General features: G+C 45.6%; 1 protein-coding gene across 1 annotated transcript in view; it reads right to left on the reverse strand.

Moving 5' to 3' along the window:
• Positions 1–7,824: 7,824 nt before the first annotated feature.
• Positions 7,825–21,641, reverse strand: part of LOC106581435 (WD repeat-containing protein 49) — a 38,238-nt gene continuing 24,421 nt past the window's right edge. The window contains 9 exon segments of the mRNA XM_045704027.1: positions 7,825–7,961; positions 8,054–8,192; positions 8,358–8,501; positions 8,617–8,738; positions 9,488–9,696; positions 11,482–11,679; positions 11,788–11,975; positions 12,068–12,382; positions 18,146–18,276. Of these exon segments, the coding sequence (XP_045559983.1) occupies positions 7,913–7,961; positions 8,054–8,192; positions 8,358–8,501; positions 8,617–8,738; positions 9,488–9,696; positions 11,482–11,679; positions 11,788–11,975; positions 12,068–12,382; positions 18,146–18,276 (1,495 nt within the window). The 3' untranslated portion in view covers positions 7,825–7,912.

Raw genomic sequence — 21,641 nt, forward strand, 5'->3', positions numbered from 1 at the left:
CAGCTGTCAAGATTTTTGTCCTCAAATGAAACTGGTATATTTTTCTATTTATGCCAGTTCCTTTCAGCCAATTTGTATCTTTAATATACGGCAGGCAAACAAGTTCCCTACCTTCTCCCTTTTCCACTTGCCTCCTATATTTTTGTGGTAATGCTGCAATCAGTTGGTTGTAAATTTGGTTTGAGAAGATATTCCCATATATTTTTGATAACTGCATGTGACATAACTCCTCCGTTTCTATTCATAATATCATTAATAAATATAATGCCAATTATTATTATTTTTTTACCCATAAAGAATACTTTTTTTATTAATCAGTATATTTGAGTTTAACCATAACATTTGTTGTAATATTTGTTCTATCTTTTCAGGAGGATAAAACTGAAATTGTAAGCAGCTTTGAATGGCTTGTTTAAGAAAGGGCGATACTTTAAACAAAATGTCATTTTCAATTAGTCGGAAATGAGAAGTTGTAATCTGTATAAAGGCAAAAAGGCAAAAAGGATGAGCCTTTCTACTGGAGAACCATTTTGGGATTAAGGATCATTTATGTATGAGTGAAGCTTTTAGTGAGAGGTTTAAAGCTTTAATATTTAATTATTTTAGCCCTCCCCAAAAACTCATAATCATTATATAAGTAGGCACGTTTCATTTTGTCTGTAAGAGTATTATATATTGTTTGATTATATAACTACAGTTAGAAACTTGAGGAAATAACATCTGCATTAGTCTAGTAGTGACATGTTAGTGAATTAAGGCAGGTAGCCTAGTGGTTAGAGCGTTGGACTTGTAACCGAAAGGTTGCAAGATTGAATCCCCCAGCTGACAAGGTTAACATCTGTTGTTCTTCCCCTGAACAAGGCAGTTAACCCACTGTTCCTAGGCCGTCTGTCACGACTTCCGCCGAAGTCAGTCCCTCTCCTTGTTCGGGCGGCGTTCAGCGGTCGACGTCACCGGTCTTCTAGCCATCGCTGATCCACCTTTCATTTTCCATTCGTTTTGTCTTTGTTTTCTACACACCTGGTTTTCATTCCCCAATCACATGTTCATGTATTTAACCCTCTGTTCCCCCCATGTTTTTTGTGCGTGATTGTTTTATATGTTCATGTCAGTTCATGATGGCTGGTTTTTTGACGGGTGCTGTTTTCACCCGTGCGTAATATTTACAGTTTGTATTTGGTCAAGTGTATTTGGTACCTTGTGCCTTGATTTATGAGTAAAGTACGTTACTCACTCATTTTTGCTCTCCTGCGCCTGGCTTCATGCACCAGCTACACTCACCTTCTGACAGAATCACGCACCACAACCATATGGAGTCAGCAGGAGCAGACACCCCCGGATTAGGGGTCGAAGAGCGCGTCCAGCAGCATACGGCCATAATACAACATCTCGGCATCGCCATGGATCGCGTCCTGCAGAATCTGGACTGCTAGGAGAGAAGAGGAGTTCTCCAGTGGCTCCACCAGCACCACCAATGGCACCACTACTCACCCCTCCTTCACCCGGTCCCAGTGGGATTCGGCTCGATCTTCCGAGGGAGTATGATGGGACGGCTGCGGGATGTCAGGGTTCCTACTCCAGCTGGAGCTCTACCTAGCAACCGTCCACCCGGCTCCTTCGGGATGTGAGAGCGTGTCCGCCCTCGTCTCCCGTCTCTCAGGGAAAGCCCTGGAGTGGGCCAACGTCGTATGGGAGGAAGGAGAAGCGGTGTTGGACCAATTTGAGGATTTCACCCGCCGCTTCCGGGCAGTTTTCGACCATCCGCCTGAGGGTACAGTGGAGGGTGAACGTCTTGTCCAACTTAGGCAGGGGATGAGGAGTGCACAGGAGTTCTCTTTGGACTTTCGGACCCTGGCCGCCAGCGCGGGATGGAGTCACAGGGCCCTGATCGATCCCTACCGTTGTAGTTTGAGCGAGGACGTCCGTCGGGCGTTGGCCTGCAGGGACACCACTCTTACTTTTGACCAGCTGGTGGACCTGTCAATCCGGTTGGATAACCTGTTGGCTACCTGCGGACGTCCAGATCGGGGTCTGTCGATTCCATCCTCCAGCACCACAGCTCCTACACCCATGGAGCTGGGAGGTGCTGCACGTAGGGCGACCGGAGGAGGGGCCGGTCCATGCACCATCTGTGGCCGCAGAGGGCACACTGCCGGTCGGTGCTGGAGAGGTTCCTCTGGGAGTCGAGGCAGCAGGCAGGGCACTCTTGTGTCACCCCAGGTGAGTCGGCACCAGGCTCACCCAGAGCCCTCTGTTGCACATATGTTTGTGTATATACATTTTTCTGAGTTTTCCCCGCATTCTCAGCAACTCGTAGATTCAGGCGCAGCTGGGAACTTTATTGACAGATCATTTGCCCATAGTTTAGGGATCCCCATTGTTCCAGTGGATATGCCCTTCCCAGTTCACGCCCTAGATAGGCGACCATTAGGGTCAGGGCTAATTAGGGAGTCCACCGCTCCACTGGGCATGATGACGCGGGAGGATCACAGGGAAAAAATCTGTTTCTTCCTTATTGATTCTCCTGCATTTCCTGTGTTGCTGGGCATACCCTGGTTGGCCTGTCATGACCCCACTATTTCGTGGCAACAGAGGGCTCTCACGGGGTGGTCACGAGAGTGCTCGGGGAGGTGTTTAGGGGTTTCCGTTGGTGCGACTACGGTGGAAAGTCCAGACCAGGTCTGTTTTGCTTTCGCTGTAAAGCCTTTTTGAAATTGGACAGTGTGGTTAGATTAACGAGAGTCTTGTCTTTAAAATGGTGTAAAATAGTCATATGTTTCAGAAATTGAAGTTATAGCATTTTTGAGGTATTTGTATTTCGCGCCACGCGATTCCACTGGCTGGTGACTAGGTGGGACGAGGTTAACCTCTTACATCTAGATGTTCCGCTAGCGGAACACCTCACCAATATCCAATGGTAGAGCGTGGCGCGAATTACAAATACCTCAAAAATTCAAAAACTTCCATTTTTCAAACATTTGACTATTTTACACCATTTTAAAGAAAAGACTCTCCTTTATCTAACCAAATTGTCCGATTTCAAAAAGGCTTTACAGCGAAAGCAAAACATTAGATTATGTCAGGAGAGTACCCAGCCAGAAATAATCACACACCCATTTTTCAAGCTAGCATATAATGTCACAAAAACCAAAACCACAGCTAAATGCAGCACTAACCTTTGATGATCTTCATTAGATGACACTCCTAGGACATTATGTTATACAATACATGCATGTTTTGTTCAATCAAGTTCATATTTATATCAAAAACCAGCTTTTTACATTACCATGTTTTGTTCAGAACTAGCATACCCACCGAAAACTTCCGGTGAATTTACTAAATTACTCACGATAACCGTTCACAAAAAACATAACAATTATTTTAAGAATTATAGATACAGAACTCCTTTATGCAATCGCGGTGTCCGATTTTAAAATAGCTTTTCGGTGAAAGCACATTTTGCAATATTCTGAGTGTATAACCCGGCCATCATGGCTAGATATTTTGACACCCACCAAGTTTGGCACTCACCAAACTCAGATTTACTATAAGAAAAATGTTATTACCTTTGCTGTTCTTCGTCAGAATGCACTCCCAGGACTTCTACTTCAACACCCAATGTTGTTTTGGTTCCAAATAATCCATAGTTATATCCAAATAGCTGCGTTTTGTTCTTGCGTTCAAGACACTATCCGAAGGGTGACGCGCCGGCGCATATCGTGACAAAAAATTTCAAAGTATTCCATTACCGTACTTCGAGCCATGTCAAACGCTGTTGAAAATCAATTTTTATGAGATTTTTCTCGTAAAATAGCGATAATATTCCAACCGGGAGACGTTGTATCCGTTCAAACACTGAAAGAAGTAAAATGGAGTCGTCACATGCACACGCGCGCAGTGTCATTGTTCTCAGAACGACCACTTTCCAAAACCCCTACTGTTTTTCGCCCAGGGACTGCAGAGTTATCATTCCACATTCTGGCGCCTTCTGAGAGCCTATGGGAGCCTTAGAAAATGTCATGTTACAGCAGAGATCCTGTATTTTCGATAAAGAGGCTATAGAAGGACAAGAAATGGTCAGACAGGGCACTTCCCATATAGAATCTTCTCAGGTTTTGGCCTGCCATATGAGTTCTGTTATACTCACATTCAAACAGTTTTAGAAACTTTAGGGTGTTTTCTATCCAAATCATATTCTAGTTTCTGGGCAGGAGTACTAACCAGATTAAATCAGGTACGTGTTTTATCCGGCCGTGAAAATACTGCCCCCTATCCTAAACAGGTTAACCGTTCCTCAACGGCCGTGGTCGCACCTGTCGGTTGATTTCCTAACGGATCTTCCTCCATCACAGGGTAACACCACGATCCTGGTTGTTGTGGATCGGTTTTCTAAGTCTAAGTCTAAGTCTTAGTCTCCTCCCTTTGCCCGGTCTCCCTACGGCCCTACAGACAGCGGAGGCCCTGTTTACACACGTCTTCCAGCACTATGGGGTGCCTGAGGACATAGTATCTGATCGAGATCCCCAGTTCACGTCAAGGGTCTGGAGGGCGTTCATGGAACGTCTGGGGGTCTCGGTCAGCCTTACCTCAAGTTTTCACCTCGAGAGTAACGGGCAGGTGGAGTGAACCAGGATGTGGGTAGGTTTCTGTGGGTCTATTGCCAGGACCGGCCGGGGGAGTGGGTGGCGTTCATGCCCTAGGCAGAGATGGCCCAGAACTCGCTCCGACTCTCCCTTACTAACCTCTCCCCCTTCCAGTGCGTACTGGGGTACCAGCCGGTTCTGGTGCCTTGGCATCAATGCCAGATCGAGGCTCCTGCGGTGGATGACTGGTTTAGGCATGCTGAGGAGACATGGGACGCCACTCATGTGCACCTTCAGTGGGCCGTGAGGCGACAGAAAACCTGCGCAGATCGCCACCTCAGTGAGGCCCCGGTGTTCGCACCGGGGGACCGGGTCTGGCTCTCGACCCGAAACCTGCCCCTCCGCCTGCCCTGCCGGACGCAGGGCCCACGGTTTGTGGGGCCATTCAAAGTCCTGAGGAGACTGAACGAGGTATGTTACAGGTTACAAGCTTCCCCCCGATTATCTTATTAACCCCTCGTTCCATGTGTCTCTCCTCAGGCCGGTGGTGGCTGATCCACTCCAGGAGTCTGAGGTCTGAGGTGCGGGAGGTCCTGGACATCGAGGAGGCCCCGGTGTATGCAGTTTGATCCATACTGGATTCGAGGCATCGGGCGAGGGGCCTTCAGTACCTCATGGAGTGGGAGGGGTACGATCCCGGAGGAGAGATGTTGGGTGCCGGTGGAGGACGTGTTAGACCCATCGATGCTTAGGGAGTTCCACCGTCTCCATCCGGATCGCCCTGCGCCTCGCCCTCCGGGTCGTCCCCAAGGCTGGAGCCGCGCGTCGGGGGGGGGCCCTCTCCTTGTTCGGGCGGTGTTCGGCGGTCGACGTCACCAGTCTTCTAGCCATCGCTGATCCACCTTTCAACTTTCCATTCGTTTTGTCTTTGTTTTCTACACACCTGGTTTTCATTCCCCAATCACATGTTCATGTATTTAACCCTCTGTTCCCCCCATGTTTTTTGTGCGTGATTGTTTTATATGTTCATGTCGGTTCATGATGGCTGGTTTTTTGACGGGTGCTGTTTTCACCCGTGCGTAATATTTATCGTTTGGTATTTGTTACCTTGTACTTTGATTTATGAGTAAAGTACGTTGCTCAGTCATTCTGCTCTCCTGCGCCTGACTTCATGCACCAGCTACACCCACCTTCTGACACCGTCATTTTAAATAAGAATTTGTTCTTAGCCTCTATGGGCTAGGTGGGACGCTAGCGTCCCCCCCGTGGTGCACTCCATCAACAGCAGGTGCATTTCAAGAGCGGCAAATTTGAATCCAAATAAATGTCAAAATTCAAATTTTTCAAACATACAACTATTTTACACCATTTGAAAGATAAACATCTCCTTAATCTAACCACGTTTTACGATTTCAAAAAGGTTTTACGGCGAAAGCATAAATTTAGAGTATGTTAGGACAGTACATTTACAAGAGTTGTGTGTAATGTTTTGTCAATTCAAAGACAGGGTCACCAAAACCATAAAACCAGCTAAAATGATGCACTAACCTTTTACAATCTCCATCAGATGACACTCCTAGGACATTATGTTAGACAATGCATGCATTTTTAGTTCTATCAAGTTCATATTTATATCCCAAAACAGCGTTTTAATATGACATTGATGTTGAGGAAATCGTTTCCCTCCAATAACCGGCAGTCAAGTCAACACCACAAATTAAATAATTAAAATTAGAAAACATTGGTAAAATATTATATTGTCATTTAAAGAATTATAGATTTACATCTCTTGAACGCAATCAACTTGCCAGATTTAAAAATAACCTTACTGGGAAATCACACTTTGCAATAATCTGAGCACTGCGCCCAGAAAAATACGCGTTGCGATACAGACTAGACGTCATGTTGGGGAGATCTAAAATCGAAAATACTATGTAAATAATCCATTACCTTTGATTCTCTTCATCAGATGTCACTTCCAGGTATCACAGGTCCATAACGAATGTAGTTTTGTTCAAAAAAGCTCATCATTTATGTCCAAAAATCTCCGTCTTGTTAGCACATGATCTAAGCCAGCCGGACTTCTCGTCATGAACGAGGGGAAAAAAATATATTTACGTTCGTTCAAACATGTCAAACGTTGTATAGCATAAATCATTAGGGCCTTTTTAACCAGAACATGAATAATATTCAAGGTGGACGAATGCATACTCTTTTATAACGTATTGGAACGAGGGTACCCAACATGAACTCGCGCGCCAGGTGTCTAATGGGCCATCATCGTTCCATGGCTCTTGTTCGGTCAGATCTCCCTCCAGAAGACTCAAAACACTTTGTAAAGGCTGGTGACATCTAGTGGAAGCAATAGGAAGTGCCAAAATATTCCTCAGCCCCTGTGTTTTTCAATGGGATAGGTTTAAAGGTAATACAACACATCAGGTATCCACTTCCTGTCAGAAAATGTCTCAGGGTTTTGCCTGCCAAATGAGTTCTGTTATACTCACAGACACCATTCAAACAGTTTTAGAAACTTTAGAGTGTTTTCTATCCATATATAATCAGTATATGCATATTCTAGTTACTGGGTAGGATTAGTAACCAGATTAAATCGGGTACATTTTTTTTATCCAGCCGTGCAAATACTGCCCCCTAGCCCTAACAGGTTAACTGACTTTCCTAGTTAAATAAAGGTCAAATAAAAAAATAAAAAAAATTGTGATTCTGAATAGGCAACCAATAGTAAATGCGTCCATTTTCAATAGTCACTCAAAACGTTTAATGTAGGAAATGAAAAAAGATCAGGAGCAACTCAGTAGTGATCAGTACTGACACAACACTACACATGTAAACGGCAGTAGGGATTCAGTACTGACACAACACTACACAGGTAAACGGCAGTAGTGATCAGTACTGACACAACACTACACATGTAAACGGCAGTAGGGATTCAGTACTGACACAATACTACACAGGTAAACGGCAGTAGTGATTCAGTAGGTATACAGCAGAAATGTATTGGCATTTTGTTGTAATTCGATAGTGAACATGCCAGAATTGAGTAGGAAATATGAAGTGCTCACAAGTAGTGAAACGTCCCAATTTATCACTAATTACTACATAAATCAATACTGGTTTACTACACATTTCAATAGCAATCAAGTAGTAAAACCAGTAGGTTTTGTGTAGTAGTAATTTAGTAGTACTTTCTCATGAGGGGAAGCAGAGAGACATAAACACACTCTTGTCTTGATTGATCAGATTTAATTTTAAAGGCATTTAAAAAGTCATATTAAAACATAATAAAGTAGATAACAATATAAATGACGTCTTCACTTGAAGGTTCCAGAGAAAGTTCCAGAGGAACCACCCTTTCTTTGTCTATAGTGAAAAAAACAACGACTGATCAGTTCAAATCTGTCCTGCTAGGTCACACACGTCTGTTCTCTGACACAACTGTCAGTCTCCCTCACCTGTCCTTCCTTCCACGCCCCCTGTCGTTGATCCGGACCTCCCTGCTCCCCTGTTTCCTGGCTCCATGGCTAGGCCTGTCCTCCTCATCCAGAAGCTCTTTAGGGAACAGACTCCGCTCGTCAAAGGCAGCCTTCACCACTGCAGGAGGGCACAGAGTGGGAATAACATCCTGAAGGTAGTCTGACACAAAACAACAGACCTGTATTATCTCAAAACTATATATTATCTTATTAAAACTACTTATTAATCAAACTTTGTATTGATATTTTTGTTTCTTTCTTTTCACACCAATAAGGTGCGTACCCTCAGTGTTGGCAGGTAGGGGTGTGAATATTGGGCTGGTATTGGCTCTACGGTTGAAGTAGCGGTGAGGGTGTATGATAAACTCTGGTCTGGACAGCTCTCCTACAGACTGTACTTCTCCGATACGCAGCCCACTGAACGTACCTACAGAGGAAGTGGAAACACACTGACGACTGTAGAGAAATATGTATGCGCACACACACAAAAACACAGGCATGAGAATACAGGAAGGGAACCCATTAGCTGAGTCTGGACTTACCAACATCAGTATTCAGTGGTGTCTCCCTATGGCCAGGTCGGCTGTCACTCACCCTCAGGCCCCGCCTCTCCTTGTAGCTCCGCCCCAAAATACTACTCGGAGGAGGACAGTCACCGGGAATACTACACACACACACACACACACACATCATGCACACACACACACATCAGGCACACACATCAGGCACACACAATCAGGCACACACACACATCATGCACACACATCATGCAGATACACACATCATGCAGACATGCACACACATCATGCAGGCACACACACACATCATGCAGACACACACACACACACACATCATGCAGACACACACACACACATCATGCAGACACACACACACATCATGCAGACATTACATGACATCACAGTGAATTACTAAATGAAAGACATTATGTCATGTGTTGTTGTATGGTGAATATCTAGTTAGCTACAACCATTCTTTCATCTCCAATGGGTTTTCTAGCTGTGTACAGTATGTTCAGTCTATTTGTCTCCAGTGAGTTTTCTAGCTGTGTACAGTATGTTCAGTCTATTTGTCTCCAGTGGGTTTTCTAGCTGTGTACAGTATGTTCAGTCTATTTGTCTCCAGTGAGTTTTCTAGCTGTGTACAGTATGTTCAGTCTATTTGTCTCCAGTGAGTTTTCTATCTGTGTACAGTATGTTCAGTCTATTTGTCTCCAGTGAGTTTTCTAGCTGTGTACAGTATGTTCAGTCTATTTGTCTCCAATGAGTTTTCTAGCTGTGTACAGTATGTTCAGTCTATTTGTCTCCAGTGAGTTTTCTATCTGTACAGTCCTTTTCAGGACATATTAACATCATAAAGTTCAGAATGTCTTGCTGTGACACAGTGGGAACTTACATTGACCCCAGCTCCTCTCTCTCCAGGCCTGTGTTGTCTCCAGCCTCCTCTGTCTCCACTACTTCCCTTCTCTCCTCCCGCATCTTGAGAGGTTGGCTGTCAAACTCAGGGTCTGTACCACTGGGGCTCTGCAGTGACACTGTCCCCTCTCTAGGCTCTCCTTCTCTCACTTGGACAGATCCAGGCCCATCCAAGCGCCAGTGCTCCTCCTAAAAATGTGTGTGTGTGTGTGTGTGTGTGTGTGTGTGTGTGGGGGGGGGGGGAGTTTAGTCCGGGTTTCACTTCTGATTCATCATCCACACACCTCCTACATACTGTAAACACACTCAGTCAGAGTGATAAACACTGTCTACCAGATCTACCAGAGTGGTTAACACTGTCTACCAGAGTGGTTAACACTGTCTACCATAGTGGTTAACACTGTCTACCAGAGTGATAATCACTGTCTACCAGAGTGGTTAACACTGTCTACCAGAGTGATAATCACTGTCTACCAGAGTGGTTAACACTGTCTACCAGAGTGGTTAACACTGTCTACCATAGTGGTTAACACTGTCTACCATAGTGGTTAACACTGTCTACCAGAGTGATAATCACTGTCTACCAGAGTGGTTAACACTGTCTACCAGAGTGGTTAACACTGTCTACCAGAGTGGTTAACACTGTCTACCATAGTGGTTAACACTGTCTACCAGAGTGGTTAACACTGTCTACCAGAGTGATAATCACTGTCTACCAGAGTGGTTAACACTGTCTACCAGAGTGGTTAACACTGTCTACCAGAGTGGTTAACACTGTCTACCAGAGTGCTAATCACTGTCTACCAGAGTGATAATCACTGTCTACCAGAGTGGTTAACACTGTCTACCAGAGTGGTTAACACTGTCTACCAGAGTGGTTAACACTGTCTACCATAGTGGTTAACACTGTCTACCAGAGTGGTTAACACTGTCTACCAGAGTGGTTAACACTGTCTACCAGAGTGGTTAACACTGTCTACCATAGTGGTTAACACTGTCTACCAGAGTGGTTAACACTGTCTACCAGAGTGATAATCGCTGTCTACCAGAGTGATAATCACTGTCTACCAGAGTGATAATCACTGTCTACCAGAGTGATAATCACTGTCTACCAGAGTGATAATCACTGTCTACCAGAGTGATAATCACTGTCTACCAAAGTGATAATCGCTGCCTAGCAGAGTGCATAGGGTTACTGGGTGTGTAAGTCAGTGGTGGTCGGTCCCGTTTTAAGGGAGGACAATATTTTTTTCATGAGCATGGTCTTTTTTCTAATACAGAATAGTGGATTACTCATTCATATTCCATTCCCCCAGTTCAATGTAACATTGATAGGTTTAGGCTACTACATGATACTCTAATTTTCCCTATGCTCATAATCAGGTTGCTACAACCTAGCCTATGAATTAAAGATTACAACGTCAAGAGACAAATTTGAGGCGACAAACAGTGACATTCAATACCGCCTTGCACACTCTTACCTGCATCTAGCTGATATAGGGTGTAATCATTAGTCCAACAGTTGCGAACAAGAATTTCTATTGGACAAATTCAGGTATGTTAATCCCCGTTTTGTTCCATTTGCTTCCGTTTTAAGAAACGTTTTTAAACAGAATCGGTGGAATGAATACACCCCTGATCATGCGTAAACACAGTTCACTTTCATAGCAGCCACGTTGTATTCCTTCTATGCGCTCTCCTCCTCTCACATTGTCCTTTTGCTTGTGGACTTCAATGCACAAACCGTACTGTAGACCTTCTTTGCAAAACAGTGTGTTTAAATCAATTGTTTGGTGACGTGATTATATTTAGTATAGTTTTATCTAAAAAGGATACGTTTTGAAATATTTTACAATAAAAAAAATTATGAAATTCACTGAGGAGGATGGTCCTACCTCCACTGATGTAGATGAGTACCTGTTACACACCTGTGGCCGAGCACACACACACACAGACACACACACAGACACACACCTGTCCGAACACGCCCACTGTGTCCCCAGGCAGGTAGCTGAGAGCTACGCTACAGTCTGCAGATGCTGAGAGGAGGAGGAGCCTGTTGCCATGGAGACACGTCTCCAAGTGAGTTACACAGTCCATGTGTGGGCGGAGACTACCCAGCAATTCTGGAGCCTCATTGGTCACTCCGTCGCTGGGCAGGAGGCAGTATTCCTAATGGACAGGCAGACAAACAAACACACAGAACAGCACAACATATAATCACAGACCATTAAAGCAGCTAAAAAGGAAACATCTAGGCCTAGTCTCTCTCTCTCCCACCTGTATGCCCCAGGTCTTCAGGGTTCCCTCCATGTCAGCAGTGATCAGGTATCGACCACAGGTGGTCATGGTCATGATGATGGACCCTATGTCTTTATGAGCTGTGAACACAGCAACCAGACCGCTATGGACCGTGTTCCAGAACCGAACCAGACCAGAACCGCCACATGAGACCAGGTCCGCTCCACCTACAGACCAGAACAGGGCCAGTCAGTGACTAGAATAGTATAATAGAATCACGTATCCTTTCACAGGAGTTTACAAAAGTACCATCGCTCACCAACGGTGGCAACACCCTTACGTCCTGGCAGGAAGAAGAGTCTGGAGACGCTACCACTGCTCTCTGAGTGCTCCTCACCGTTCACATTACACACTGAAGATATGGGGTCATTGAAAGGACGTTTTTGTTAAAGTGTTGTGTAGAGTGTGGGGGGTTAAATAGCAGTACTTGTAGTAGTTAGTTAGACAGGTGGTGTGTCAGTGTGGTTCTGACCCGTCTGAGGCCTGCTGCGTTCTCTCTCAGGATCTGGACGGAGCTTTCTCAGGGCGTTCTCTGTGCTGTTGTTCCACACCGTCAGCTCCCCGTCATAACTTCCTGTCCACACACAAAACAGGAACAAAACAGGATTTGCACATTACGAAATCTTACACATCTCTTCACTCTTTGCCAATGTTTCCAGAACCTTTCAGAAGCATTTTCCTGGAGGTGCAGTGTGCCATGTCATGATTAAATCAAATCAAAGTTTATTTGTCACGTGCACTGAATAGAACAGGTGTAGACCTTACAGTGAAATGCTTACTTACAGGCCCTAACCAATAATGCAATCGTTAAGTAAAAAAAATAGGTATTACACCCTCATAGTGCTTTATTTACAATACCACAACATATAGTCTGTTCTGCCTGGGCCTGCCAACACTGATCTGAGTACAGCATTATACAACAAGGTGCCTATGTGTGAGGTGAGGGTTCAGGAGGAGCTGATCTTAGTACAGCATTATACAACATGACTCCTATGTGTGAGGTGAGGGTTCAGGATGACCTGATCAGCAGGAGAGAGAAGGAGCATTAGGAGGAGGGAGAGAGGAGGAAGAGGAGTGAGAGATAAAGCGGAGTAAGAGAAGGGAGAGATAAGGAGGAGGAAGAGGAGGGAGAGAGGAGGAGGAGGAGGAAGAGCAGGGAGAGATGAGGAGGAAGAAAAGGAGGGAGAGATGAGGAGGAGGAAGAAGAGAGAGAGGAGGGAGAGCGGAAGAGGAGGGAGAGAGAAGGAAGAGGAGGGAGAGAGGAGGAGGAACAGGAGGGAGAGAGGAGGAGAAAGAGGAGGGAGAGAGGAGGAGGAAGAAGAGGAGGGAGAGAGAAGGAAGAGGAGGGAGAGAGGAGGAGGAAGAGGAGGGAGAGAGGAGGAGAAAGAGGAGGGAGAGAGGAGGAGGAAGAAGAGGAGGGAGAGAGGAGGAGGAAGAGGAGGGAGAGAGGAGGAGAAAGAGGAGGGAAAGAGGAGGAGGAAGAAGAGGAGGGAGAGATGAGTAGGAGGGGAAGAGGAGGAGGAGGAAGAGTAGGGAGAGATGAGGAGGAAGAAGAGGAGGGAGAGATGAGGAGGAGGAAGAAGAGGGAGAGAGAATGAGGAAGAGGAGGGAGTGAGGAGGAGTAGGAGGAGGAAGAGTAGGGAGAGATGAGTAGGAAGAAGAGGAGGGAGAGATGAGGAGGAGGAAGAAGAGGGAGAGAGAAGGAGGAAGAGGAGGGAGAGAGGAGGAGGAAGGAGGGAGAGAGAAGGAAGAAGAGGAGGGAGAGAGAAGGAGGAGGGAGAGAGAAGGAGGAGGAAGAGGAGGGAGAGAGGAGGAAGAAGAGGAGGGATAGATGAGGAGGAGGGAAAGAGAAGGAGGAAGAGGAGGGAGAGAGGAGGAGGAAGAGGGGGGATGAGGAGGAGGAAGAGGAGGGAGAGAGAGAGAAAGAGGAGGAAGAGCATGGAGAGATAAAGAGGAGGAAGAGGGGGAGAGGAGGAAGAGGAGGAAGAGCAGGGAGAGAGGAGGACGAGGAGGAGGAGGAGGAAGAGCAGGGAGAGATGAGGAGGAAGAAGAGGAAGGAGAGATGAGGAAGAGGAAGAAGAGAGGCGGAGGAATCAGAGGGATCGATGAGGAGGAGGAAGAGTGTGAGAGCAGTCAGAGAAGGTTTAAAAGTGTTGTCCATTGAGGGAGCTCATTGCATTATTCATGCTGCCCTGGGACCAGCTATATCCCCTGTCTGTTATCCCTGCCTCTCTCTCAATTCAATTCCATTTCAATTAAAGGGCTTTATTGGCATGGGAAACATATGTTAACATTGCCAAAGCAAGTGAACTAGATAATAAACAAAAGTGAAATAAGCAATAAAAATGAACAGTAAACATTAAACTCACAAAAGTTACAAAATAATAAAGACATTACAAATGTCATATTATGTGCAAATAGTAAAACATATAAACATAAAAATGGGTTGTATTTACAATGGTGTTTGTTCTTCACTGGTTGCCCTTTTCTTGTGGCAACAGGTCACAAATCGTGCTGCTGTGATGGTACACTGTGGTATTTCACCCAGATAGATATGGGAGTTCATTAAAATTGGGTTTGTTTTCAAATTCTTTGAGTATCTGTGTAATCTGAGGAAATCGGCAGGAGGTTAGGAAGTGCAGCTCAGTTTCCATCACATTTTGTGGGCAGTGTTCACATAGACTGTCTTCTCTTGAGTGCCAGGTCTGTCTATGGCAGCCTTTCTCAATAGCAAGGCTATGCTCACTGAGTCTGTACATAGTCAAAACTTTCCTTAAGTTTGGGTCAGTCACAGTGGTCAGGTATTCTGCCACTGTGTACTCTCTGTTTACTCCCTGTCAGGGCCAAATAACATTCCAGTTTGCTCTGTTTTTTTGTTAATTCTTTCCAATGTGTCAATTAATTATCTTTTTGTTTTCTCATGATTTGGTTGGGTCTAATTGTCGGGTCTCTCTCTCTCTCTCTCTCTCTCTCTCTCTCTCTCTCTCTCCTGCTATCCTTATTTCTTTCTCTCTGTCTTTCTCTCTCTTTCCCCTTCCTCACTCCCTACCTCCCTACTTCTCTCTCTCAGTCTCTTGCAGTGTGGACAGATAGACTCCCAGGAGGGTCACAGCGTGGGAATGGGTAGAAGAGGAGAGAAGTGAGGAACGGGAGAGAGACGCTTACAGAGTGAAAGAGGCTGTGCTTCAAAGCAGGTGAGCAGCACAGGCTAAAGAGAGAGAGAGAGAGAGAGAGAAGAGGAAGATGAAGAGAGAGAGAGAGAGAGAGAAGAGGAAGATGAAGAGAGAGAGAAAGAGAGAGAGAGAGAAGAGGAAGATGAAGAGAGAGAAGAGGAAGATGAAGAGAGAGCGAGAGAGAGAAGAGGAACATGAAGAGAGAGAGAGAAGAGGAAGATGAAGAGAGAGAGAGAAGAGGAAGATGAAGAGAGAGAGAGAGAGAGAGAGAGAGAGAAGAGGGACATGGAGAGAGAGAGAGAAGAGGAACATGAAGCAAGCGAGAGAGAGAGAGAGAGAAGAGGAACATGAAGAGAGAGAGAGAGAGAGGAGGGACATGAAGAGAGAGAGAGAAGAGGAAGATGAAGAGAGAGAGAAGAGGAAGATGAAGAGAGAGAGAGAGAAGAGGAAGATGAAGAGAGAGAAGGGAGAGGGAGAGAGACAGGCTAGAGGCTAGAGGAACAGCCCATGACATGCAGACATAATGACATGCCTAACCCACGCGGTGCTGTGCTCTAACATGTCTCCTGGATACATTCCATGAGTTAACATGAATACACTGAATATACCAAACACTTTCACCCTCAGAACAGCCTCAATTTGTCGGGGCGTGGACTCTGCAAGGTGTCGAAAGCGTTCCACAGGGGTGCTGGCCCATGTTGACTCCAGCAGTGTTACAGTTCTTGAAACAAACCGGTGCGCATGGCATCTACTACCATACACTGTTCAAAGGCACTTCAATCTTTTGTCTTGCCCGTTCTCCCTCTGAATGGCACACATACACAATCCATGGTTTAATTGTCTCAAGGCCTAAAAATTCTTCCTTAAACTGTCTCCTCCCCTTCATCTACACTGATTTAACAAGTGACGTCAATAAGGGATCATAGCTTTCGCCTAGGTTCACCTGGTCAGTCTACGTCATGGAAAAGGTGTTCTTAATGTTTTGTCTAGTCAGTGTACATGGTCCTGTGCCCATCACATCTACATGAAGACTACAGACAGAACTAGTCAACCATAGAAAAATACTTTGTAACACAAAACACTATGGAGGTTTAGGACTTACTTTTCCAGCATTGTCAAGGTACTTATTATGTGGAGGGAAATGTTTCAGTTGAATTACCTTGACTTATTATGTCCTTAACCTCTTTTAGGTAAATGAGATGAGAAGATAGTGGAGATAAGAGGAAGAAGAGAGAGACCTGCCTGCTTTTGGGGTGAAATAAGGGGACGGAGGTGGAGGAACTGGGGCTGCTGTGTCAGGCTGTGAGTGTCAGAGAGCAGGGAGCGGCCAAGCAGAGCGCTGCACAGAGTGACTATTGATGAGGTGGGTACAGTCCCCCAACAGCTAAATGTTCTCCTGCATTCTGATTCTCATGCACACATACGCAAAGACCCCCCCACACACACACACACACACACATAGACAAATGTGAGCACACATGCACGTGAGGACACACGCAAGCGCACACATATGCACGCACACCATACTTCAGGCCTAAGAGGCAGACTACTCAGGTACATTTCCCTCTCTGTCACACAGGGAGAGCTAATAAACATCATTTAATCTGGGCTTTAGGATAATCCAGGGAGAGAGAGAGGGAGGGGTGGAGGGAAGGAGGGAGGGAGAGAAAGAAAGAAAGAAACAGAGTGAAATAGAGGACGGAAAAAAGGAGACTTAGATAAAGAGCACATTTAGAAATGGGTTAGATTGAGAGAGAATGCAGAGAGTGGGTGAGAGAAGGGCAGAGAGAGAGATGGTGGGAAGGAAAGAGCGACAGAGAGAGAGAGCAGGAAGGAGAGAGCGACAGAGTGAGAGAAAGTGGGAAGGTGGGAGTGACAGAGAGAGAGAAAGTTGGAAGGAGAGAGTGACAGAGAGAGAGAAAGTTGGAAGGAGAGAGTGACAGAGAGAGAGAGAGAAAGTGGGAAGGAGAGAGAAACAGAGAGAGGAAGGAGAGAGGGACAGAAAGAGAGAGAAAGTGGGAAGGACAGAGCGACAGAAAGAGAGAGAAAGTGGGAAGGAGAGAGAGACAGAAAGAGGAAGGAGAGAGCGACAGAAAGAGAGAGAAAGTGGAAAGGAGAGAAATACTTTTTGAAAATATCTTGTTACTTCTTTTCTCATCTAGTCTGTTTTTCTCCCATTTTTATTTATCTGCCCAAAGTGTTCTCTCATGTGCTATTATTTTCCTCTAAATGTTCCCTCTTCTCTCCCTCTCTCTTCTTTTCCTTCGCCTTGTACTCATCACTGCAGTGAATCTTTCACACAGAGTAGCCATTGTGCAAGATTAGTGTAGTCTGTGCTGTACCTCTCAATGGGAACAACGCCACAATATCTCAGAACTATAGCTCTAAAACTGTACTAGTTTAGCTTTGTGAAGACACAAGTATCTATACGGTACACAGGAGAGATCCAATTCTGTTTCATAATAGACCAACTCTTCAGTCCTCAACACAGGAGAGGCCTCTCTATAGAGACGTGGGTATTCATAAGAGTAAAAAAATAGGGGTTTAGGGCAGAATATAGGTCTAACTAGGGGTTTAGAGCAGAATCCATTCTATAGGTCTAAGTAGGGGTTTAGAGCAGAATCCATTCTATAGGTCTAAGTAGGGGTTTAGAGCAGAATCCATTCTATAGAATGTAGGGGTTTAGGGCAGAATTCATTCTATAGGTCTAAGTAGGGGTTTAGGGCAGAATCCCCCAGATAAGGACCAGCATCTCAAAGCTCCCGGTAAATCCTGAACGGATGTTAATGGAGGATTAGTGCAGTTAACATTAAGATTGATCTCCAGATCATTCTGACGGGGTATTCTCTGAGGGTAAGCATTAGTGCTTAATGGTAGCCATGTTGCGCAGTCAGAGTTGAGCCTGAGTTCAGGCCTCCGCTGGGTGTGCTGTGTGCCTGTGGGCCTGACAGGAAGAAAACACACACCGCTCCCCCACAGAGAGACTGTGGGAGCACTCTCCCATCCACTTTAATTAACAGATATTTTCTCCCGGATATTTTTTTAATTCAGTGGATTTCTTCTCTATTTCTTTCCTCCTGTTGCTTGAGTGGACAATCTTTCATTCTAACACACAGAGACACATACTGTACACACAAATATACACACACACACACACACATTACCTGTGACAAGGGTTTGAGGGGGCAGGAATGTGGCACACAGGACGTCATCGTTATGCTGAACTCCTCCCTTCCACTCAGAGGGCTGAACAAAGAACTGAGAGAACGAGTGCAGTCTGAACACTGTTAACATCCTGCAGAGAGAGAAAGGGGGGGTGATGGAGAGCGAGAGGGAGGGGGTGATGGCGAGAGAGAGGGGGGTGATGGAGAGAGAGAGGGGGGGTGATGGAGAGAGAGAGGGAGGGGGTGATGGAGAGAGAGAGGGGGGTGATGGAGAGAGAGAGGGGGGGTGATGGAGAGAGAGAGGGAGGGGGTGATGGCGAGAGAGAGGGGGGGTGATGGAGAGAGAGAGGGAGGGGGTGATGGCGAGAGAGAGGGGGGGTGATGGAGAGAGAGAGGGGGGGTGATGGAGAGAGAGAGGGAGGGGGTGATGGAGAGAGAGAGGGGGGTGATGGAGAGAGAGAGGGAGGGGGTGATGGAGAGAGAGAGGGGGGGTGATGGAGAGAGAGAGGGAGGGGGTGATAAGAGAGAGGGGGGGGTGATGAGAGAGAAAGGGGGGGTGATGGAGAGAGAGAGGGAGGGGGGTGATGAGAGAGAGGGGGGGTGATGGAGAGAGAGAGGGAGGGGGTGATGGAGAGAGAGAGGGGGGTGATGGAGAGAGAGAGGGGGGTGATGGAGAGAGAGAGGGAGGGGGTGATGGAGAGAGAGAGGGGGGTGATGGAGAGAGAGAGGGAGGGGGTGATGAGAGAGAGAGGGAGGGGGTGATGGAGAGAGAGAGGGGGGTGATGGAGAGAGAGGGGGGTGATGGAGAGAGAGAGGGAGGAGGTGATGGAGAGAGAGGGGGGGTGATGGAGAGAGAGAGGGAGGGGTTGATGAGAGAGAGGGGGGTGATGGAGAGAGAGAGGGAGGGGGTGATGAGAGAGAGGGGGGTGATGGAGAGAGAGGGAAGGGGTGATGTAGAGAGGGGGGTGATGGAGAGAGAGGGGGGTGATGGAGAGAGAGAGGGAGGGGGTGATGAGAGAGAGAGAGGGAGGGGGTGATGAGAGAGAGGGGGTGTGATGGAGAGAGAGAGGGAGGGGGGTGATGAGAGAGAGGGGGGGTGATGGAGAGAGGGAGGGAGGGGGTGATGAGAGAGAGGGGGGTGATGGAGAGAGGGAGGGGGTGATGGAGAGAGAGAGGGAGGGGGTGATGAGAGAGAGGGGGTGTGATGGAGAGAGAGAGGGAGGGGGTGATGAGAGAGAGGGGGGTGATGGAGAGAGGGAGGGGGTGATGGAGAGAGAGAGGGAGGGGGTGATGAGAGAGAGGGGGGGTGATGGAGAGAGGGAGGGGGTGATGGAGAGAGAGAGGGAGGGGGTGATGAGAGAGAGAGAGGGAGGGGGTGATGAGAGAGAGGGGGTGTGATGGAGAGAGAGAGGGAGGGGGTGATGAGAGAGAGGGGGGGGTGATGGAGAGAGGGAGGGGGTGATGGAGAGAGAGAGGGAGGGGGTGATGAGAGAGAGGGGGGGTGATGGAGAGAGGGAGGGGGTGATGGAGAGAGAGAGGGAGGGGGTGATGAGAGAGAGGGGGGTGATGGAGAGAGAGAGGGAGGGAGGGGGTGATGGGGAGAGAGAGGGAGAGGGATATATCGAACTATTCAAACGAATGACTGGGTCGCATCTCTAGCATCCAAAAGATGAGAAAGTATGAATTGTCTTATCAATGAAAAATAACTACTTCTACCTGTAAACGTGTGTTTTCATATTGTTTTCTTTGGCAACTGATGTATAACCGGGATAAACGCCGACGTTCTGTACGTTACCTTGGAAAGAACTACACAGAGGGACCTGGCTGCGTCTCATCTGTTATTTACAGAACGTTAGCGTTTATCCCTTACATCTGTCATTAACACTCTGTTATAACTAATGTTACTGGGTCTGTCATTAACACTCTGTTATAACTAATGTTACTGGGTCTGTCATTAACACTCTGTTATAACTAATGTTACTGGGTCTGTCATTAACACTCTGTTATAACTAATGTTACTGGGTCTGTCATTAACACTCTGTTATAACTAATGTTACTGGGTCTGTCATTAACACTCTGTTATAACTAATGTTACTGGGTCTGTCATTAACACTCTGTTATAACTAATGTTACTGGGTCTGTCATTAACACTCTGTTATAACTAATGTTACTGGGTCTGTCATTAACACTCTGTTATAACTAATGTTACTGGGTCTGTCATTAACACTCTGTTATAACTAATGTTACTGGGTCTGTCATTAACACTCTGTTATAACTAATGTTACTGGGTCTGTCATTAACACTCTGTTATAACTAACGTTACTGGGTCTGTCATTAACACTCTGTTATAACTAACGTTACTGGGTCTGTCATTAACACTCTGTTATAACTAATGTTACTGGGTCTGTCATTAACACTCTGTTATAACTAATGTTACTGTGTCTCTCATTAACACTCTGTTATAACTAATGTTACTGGGTCTGTCATTAACACTCTGTTATAACTAATGTTACTGGGTCTGTCATTAACACTCTGTTATAACTAATGTTACTGGGTCTGTCATTAACACTCTGTTATAACTAATGTTACTGGGTCTGTCATTAACACTCTGTTATAACTAATGTTACTGGGTCTGTCATTAACACTCTGTTATAACTAATGTTACTGGGTCTGTCATTAACACTCTGTTATAACTAATGTTACTGGGTCTGTCATTAACACTCTGTTATAACTAATGTTACTGGGTCTGTCATTAACACTGTTATAACTAATGTTACTGGGTCTGTCATTAACACTCTGTTATAACTAATGTTACTGGGTCTGTCATTAACACTCTGTTATAACTAATGTTACTGGGTCTGTCATTAACACTCTGTTATAACTAATGTTACTGGGTCTGTCATTAACACTCTGTTATAACTAATGTTACTGGGTCTGACATTAACACTCTGTTATAACTAATGTTACTGGGTCTGTCATTAACACTCTGTTATAACTAATGTTACTGGGTCTGTCATTAACACTCTGTTATAACTAATGTTACTGGGTCTGTCATTAACACTCTGTTATAACTAATGTCACTGGGTCTGTCATTAACACTCTGTTATAACTAATGTTACTGGGTCTGACATTAACACTCTGTTATAACTAATGTCACTGGGTCTGTCATTAACACTCTGTTATAACTAATGTTACTGGGTCTGTCATTAACACTCTGTTATAACTAATGTTACTGGGTCTGTCATTAACAGTCTGTTATAACTAATGTTACTGGGTCTGTCATTAACACTCTGTTATAACTAATGTTACTGGGTCTGACATTAACACTCTGTTATAACTAATGTTACTGGGTCTGTCATTAACACTCTGTTATAACTAATGTTACTGGGTCTGTCATTAACACTCTGTTATAACTAATGTTACTGGGTCTGTCATTAACACTCTGTTATAACTAATGTTACTGGGTCTGTCATTAACACTCTGTTATAACTAATGT

This window comes from Salmo salar, chromosome ssa20 (assembly GCF_905237065.1).
Source record: "Salmo salar chromosome ssa20, Ssal_v3.1, whole genome shotgun sequence".
NCBI lineage: Eukaryota > Metazoa > Chordata > Actinopteri > Salmoniformes > Salmonidae > Salmo > Salmo salar.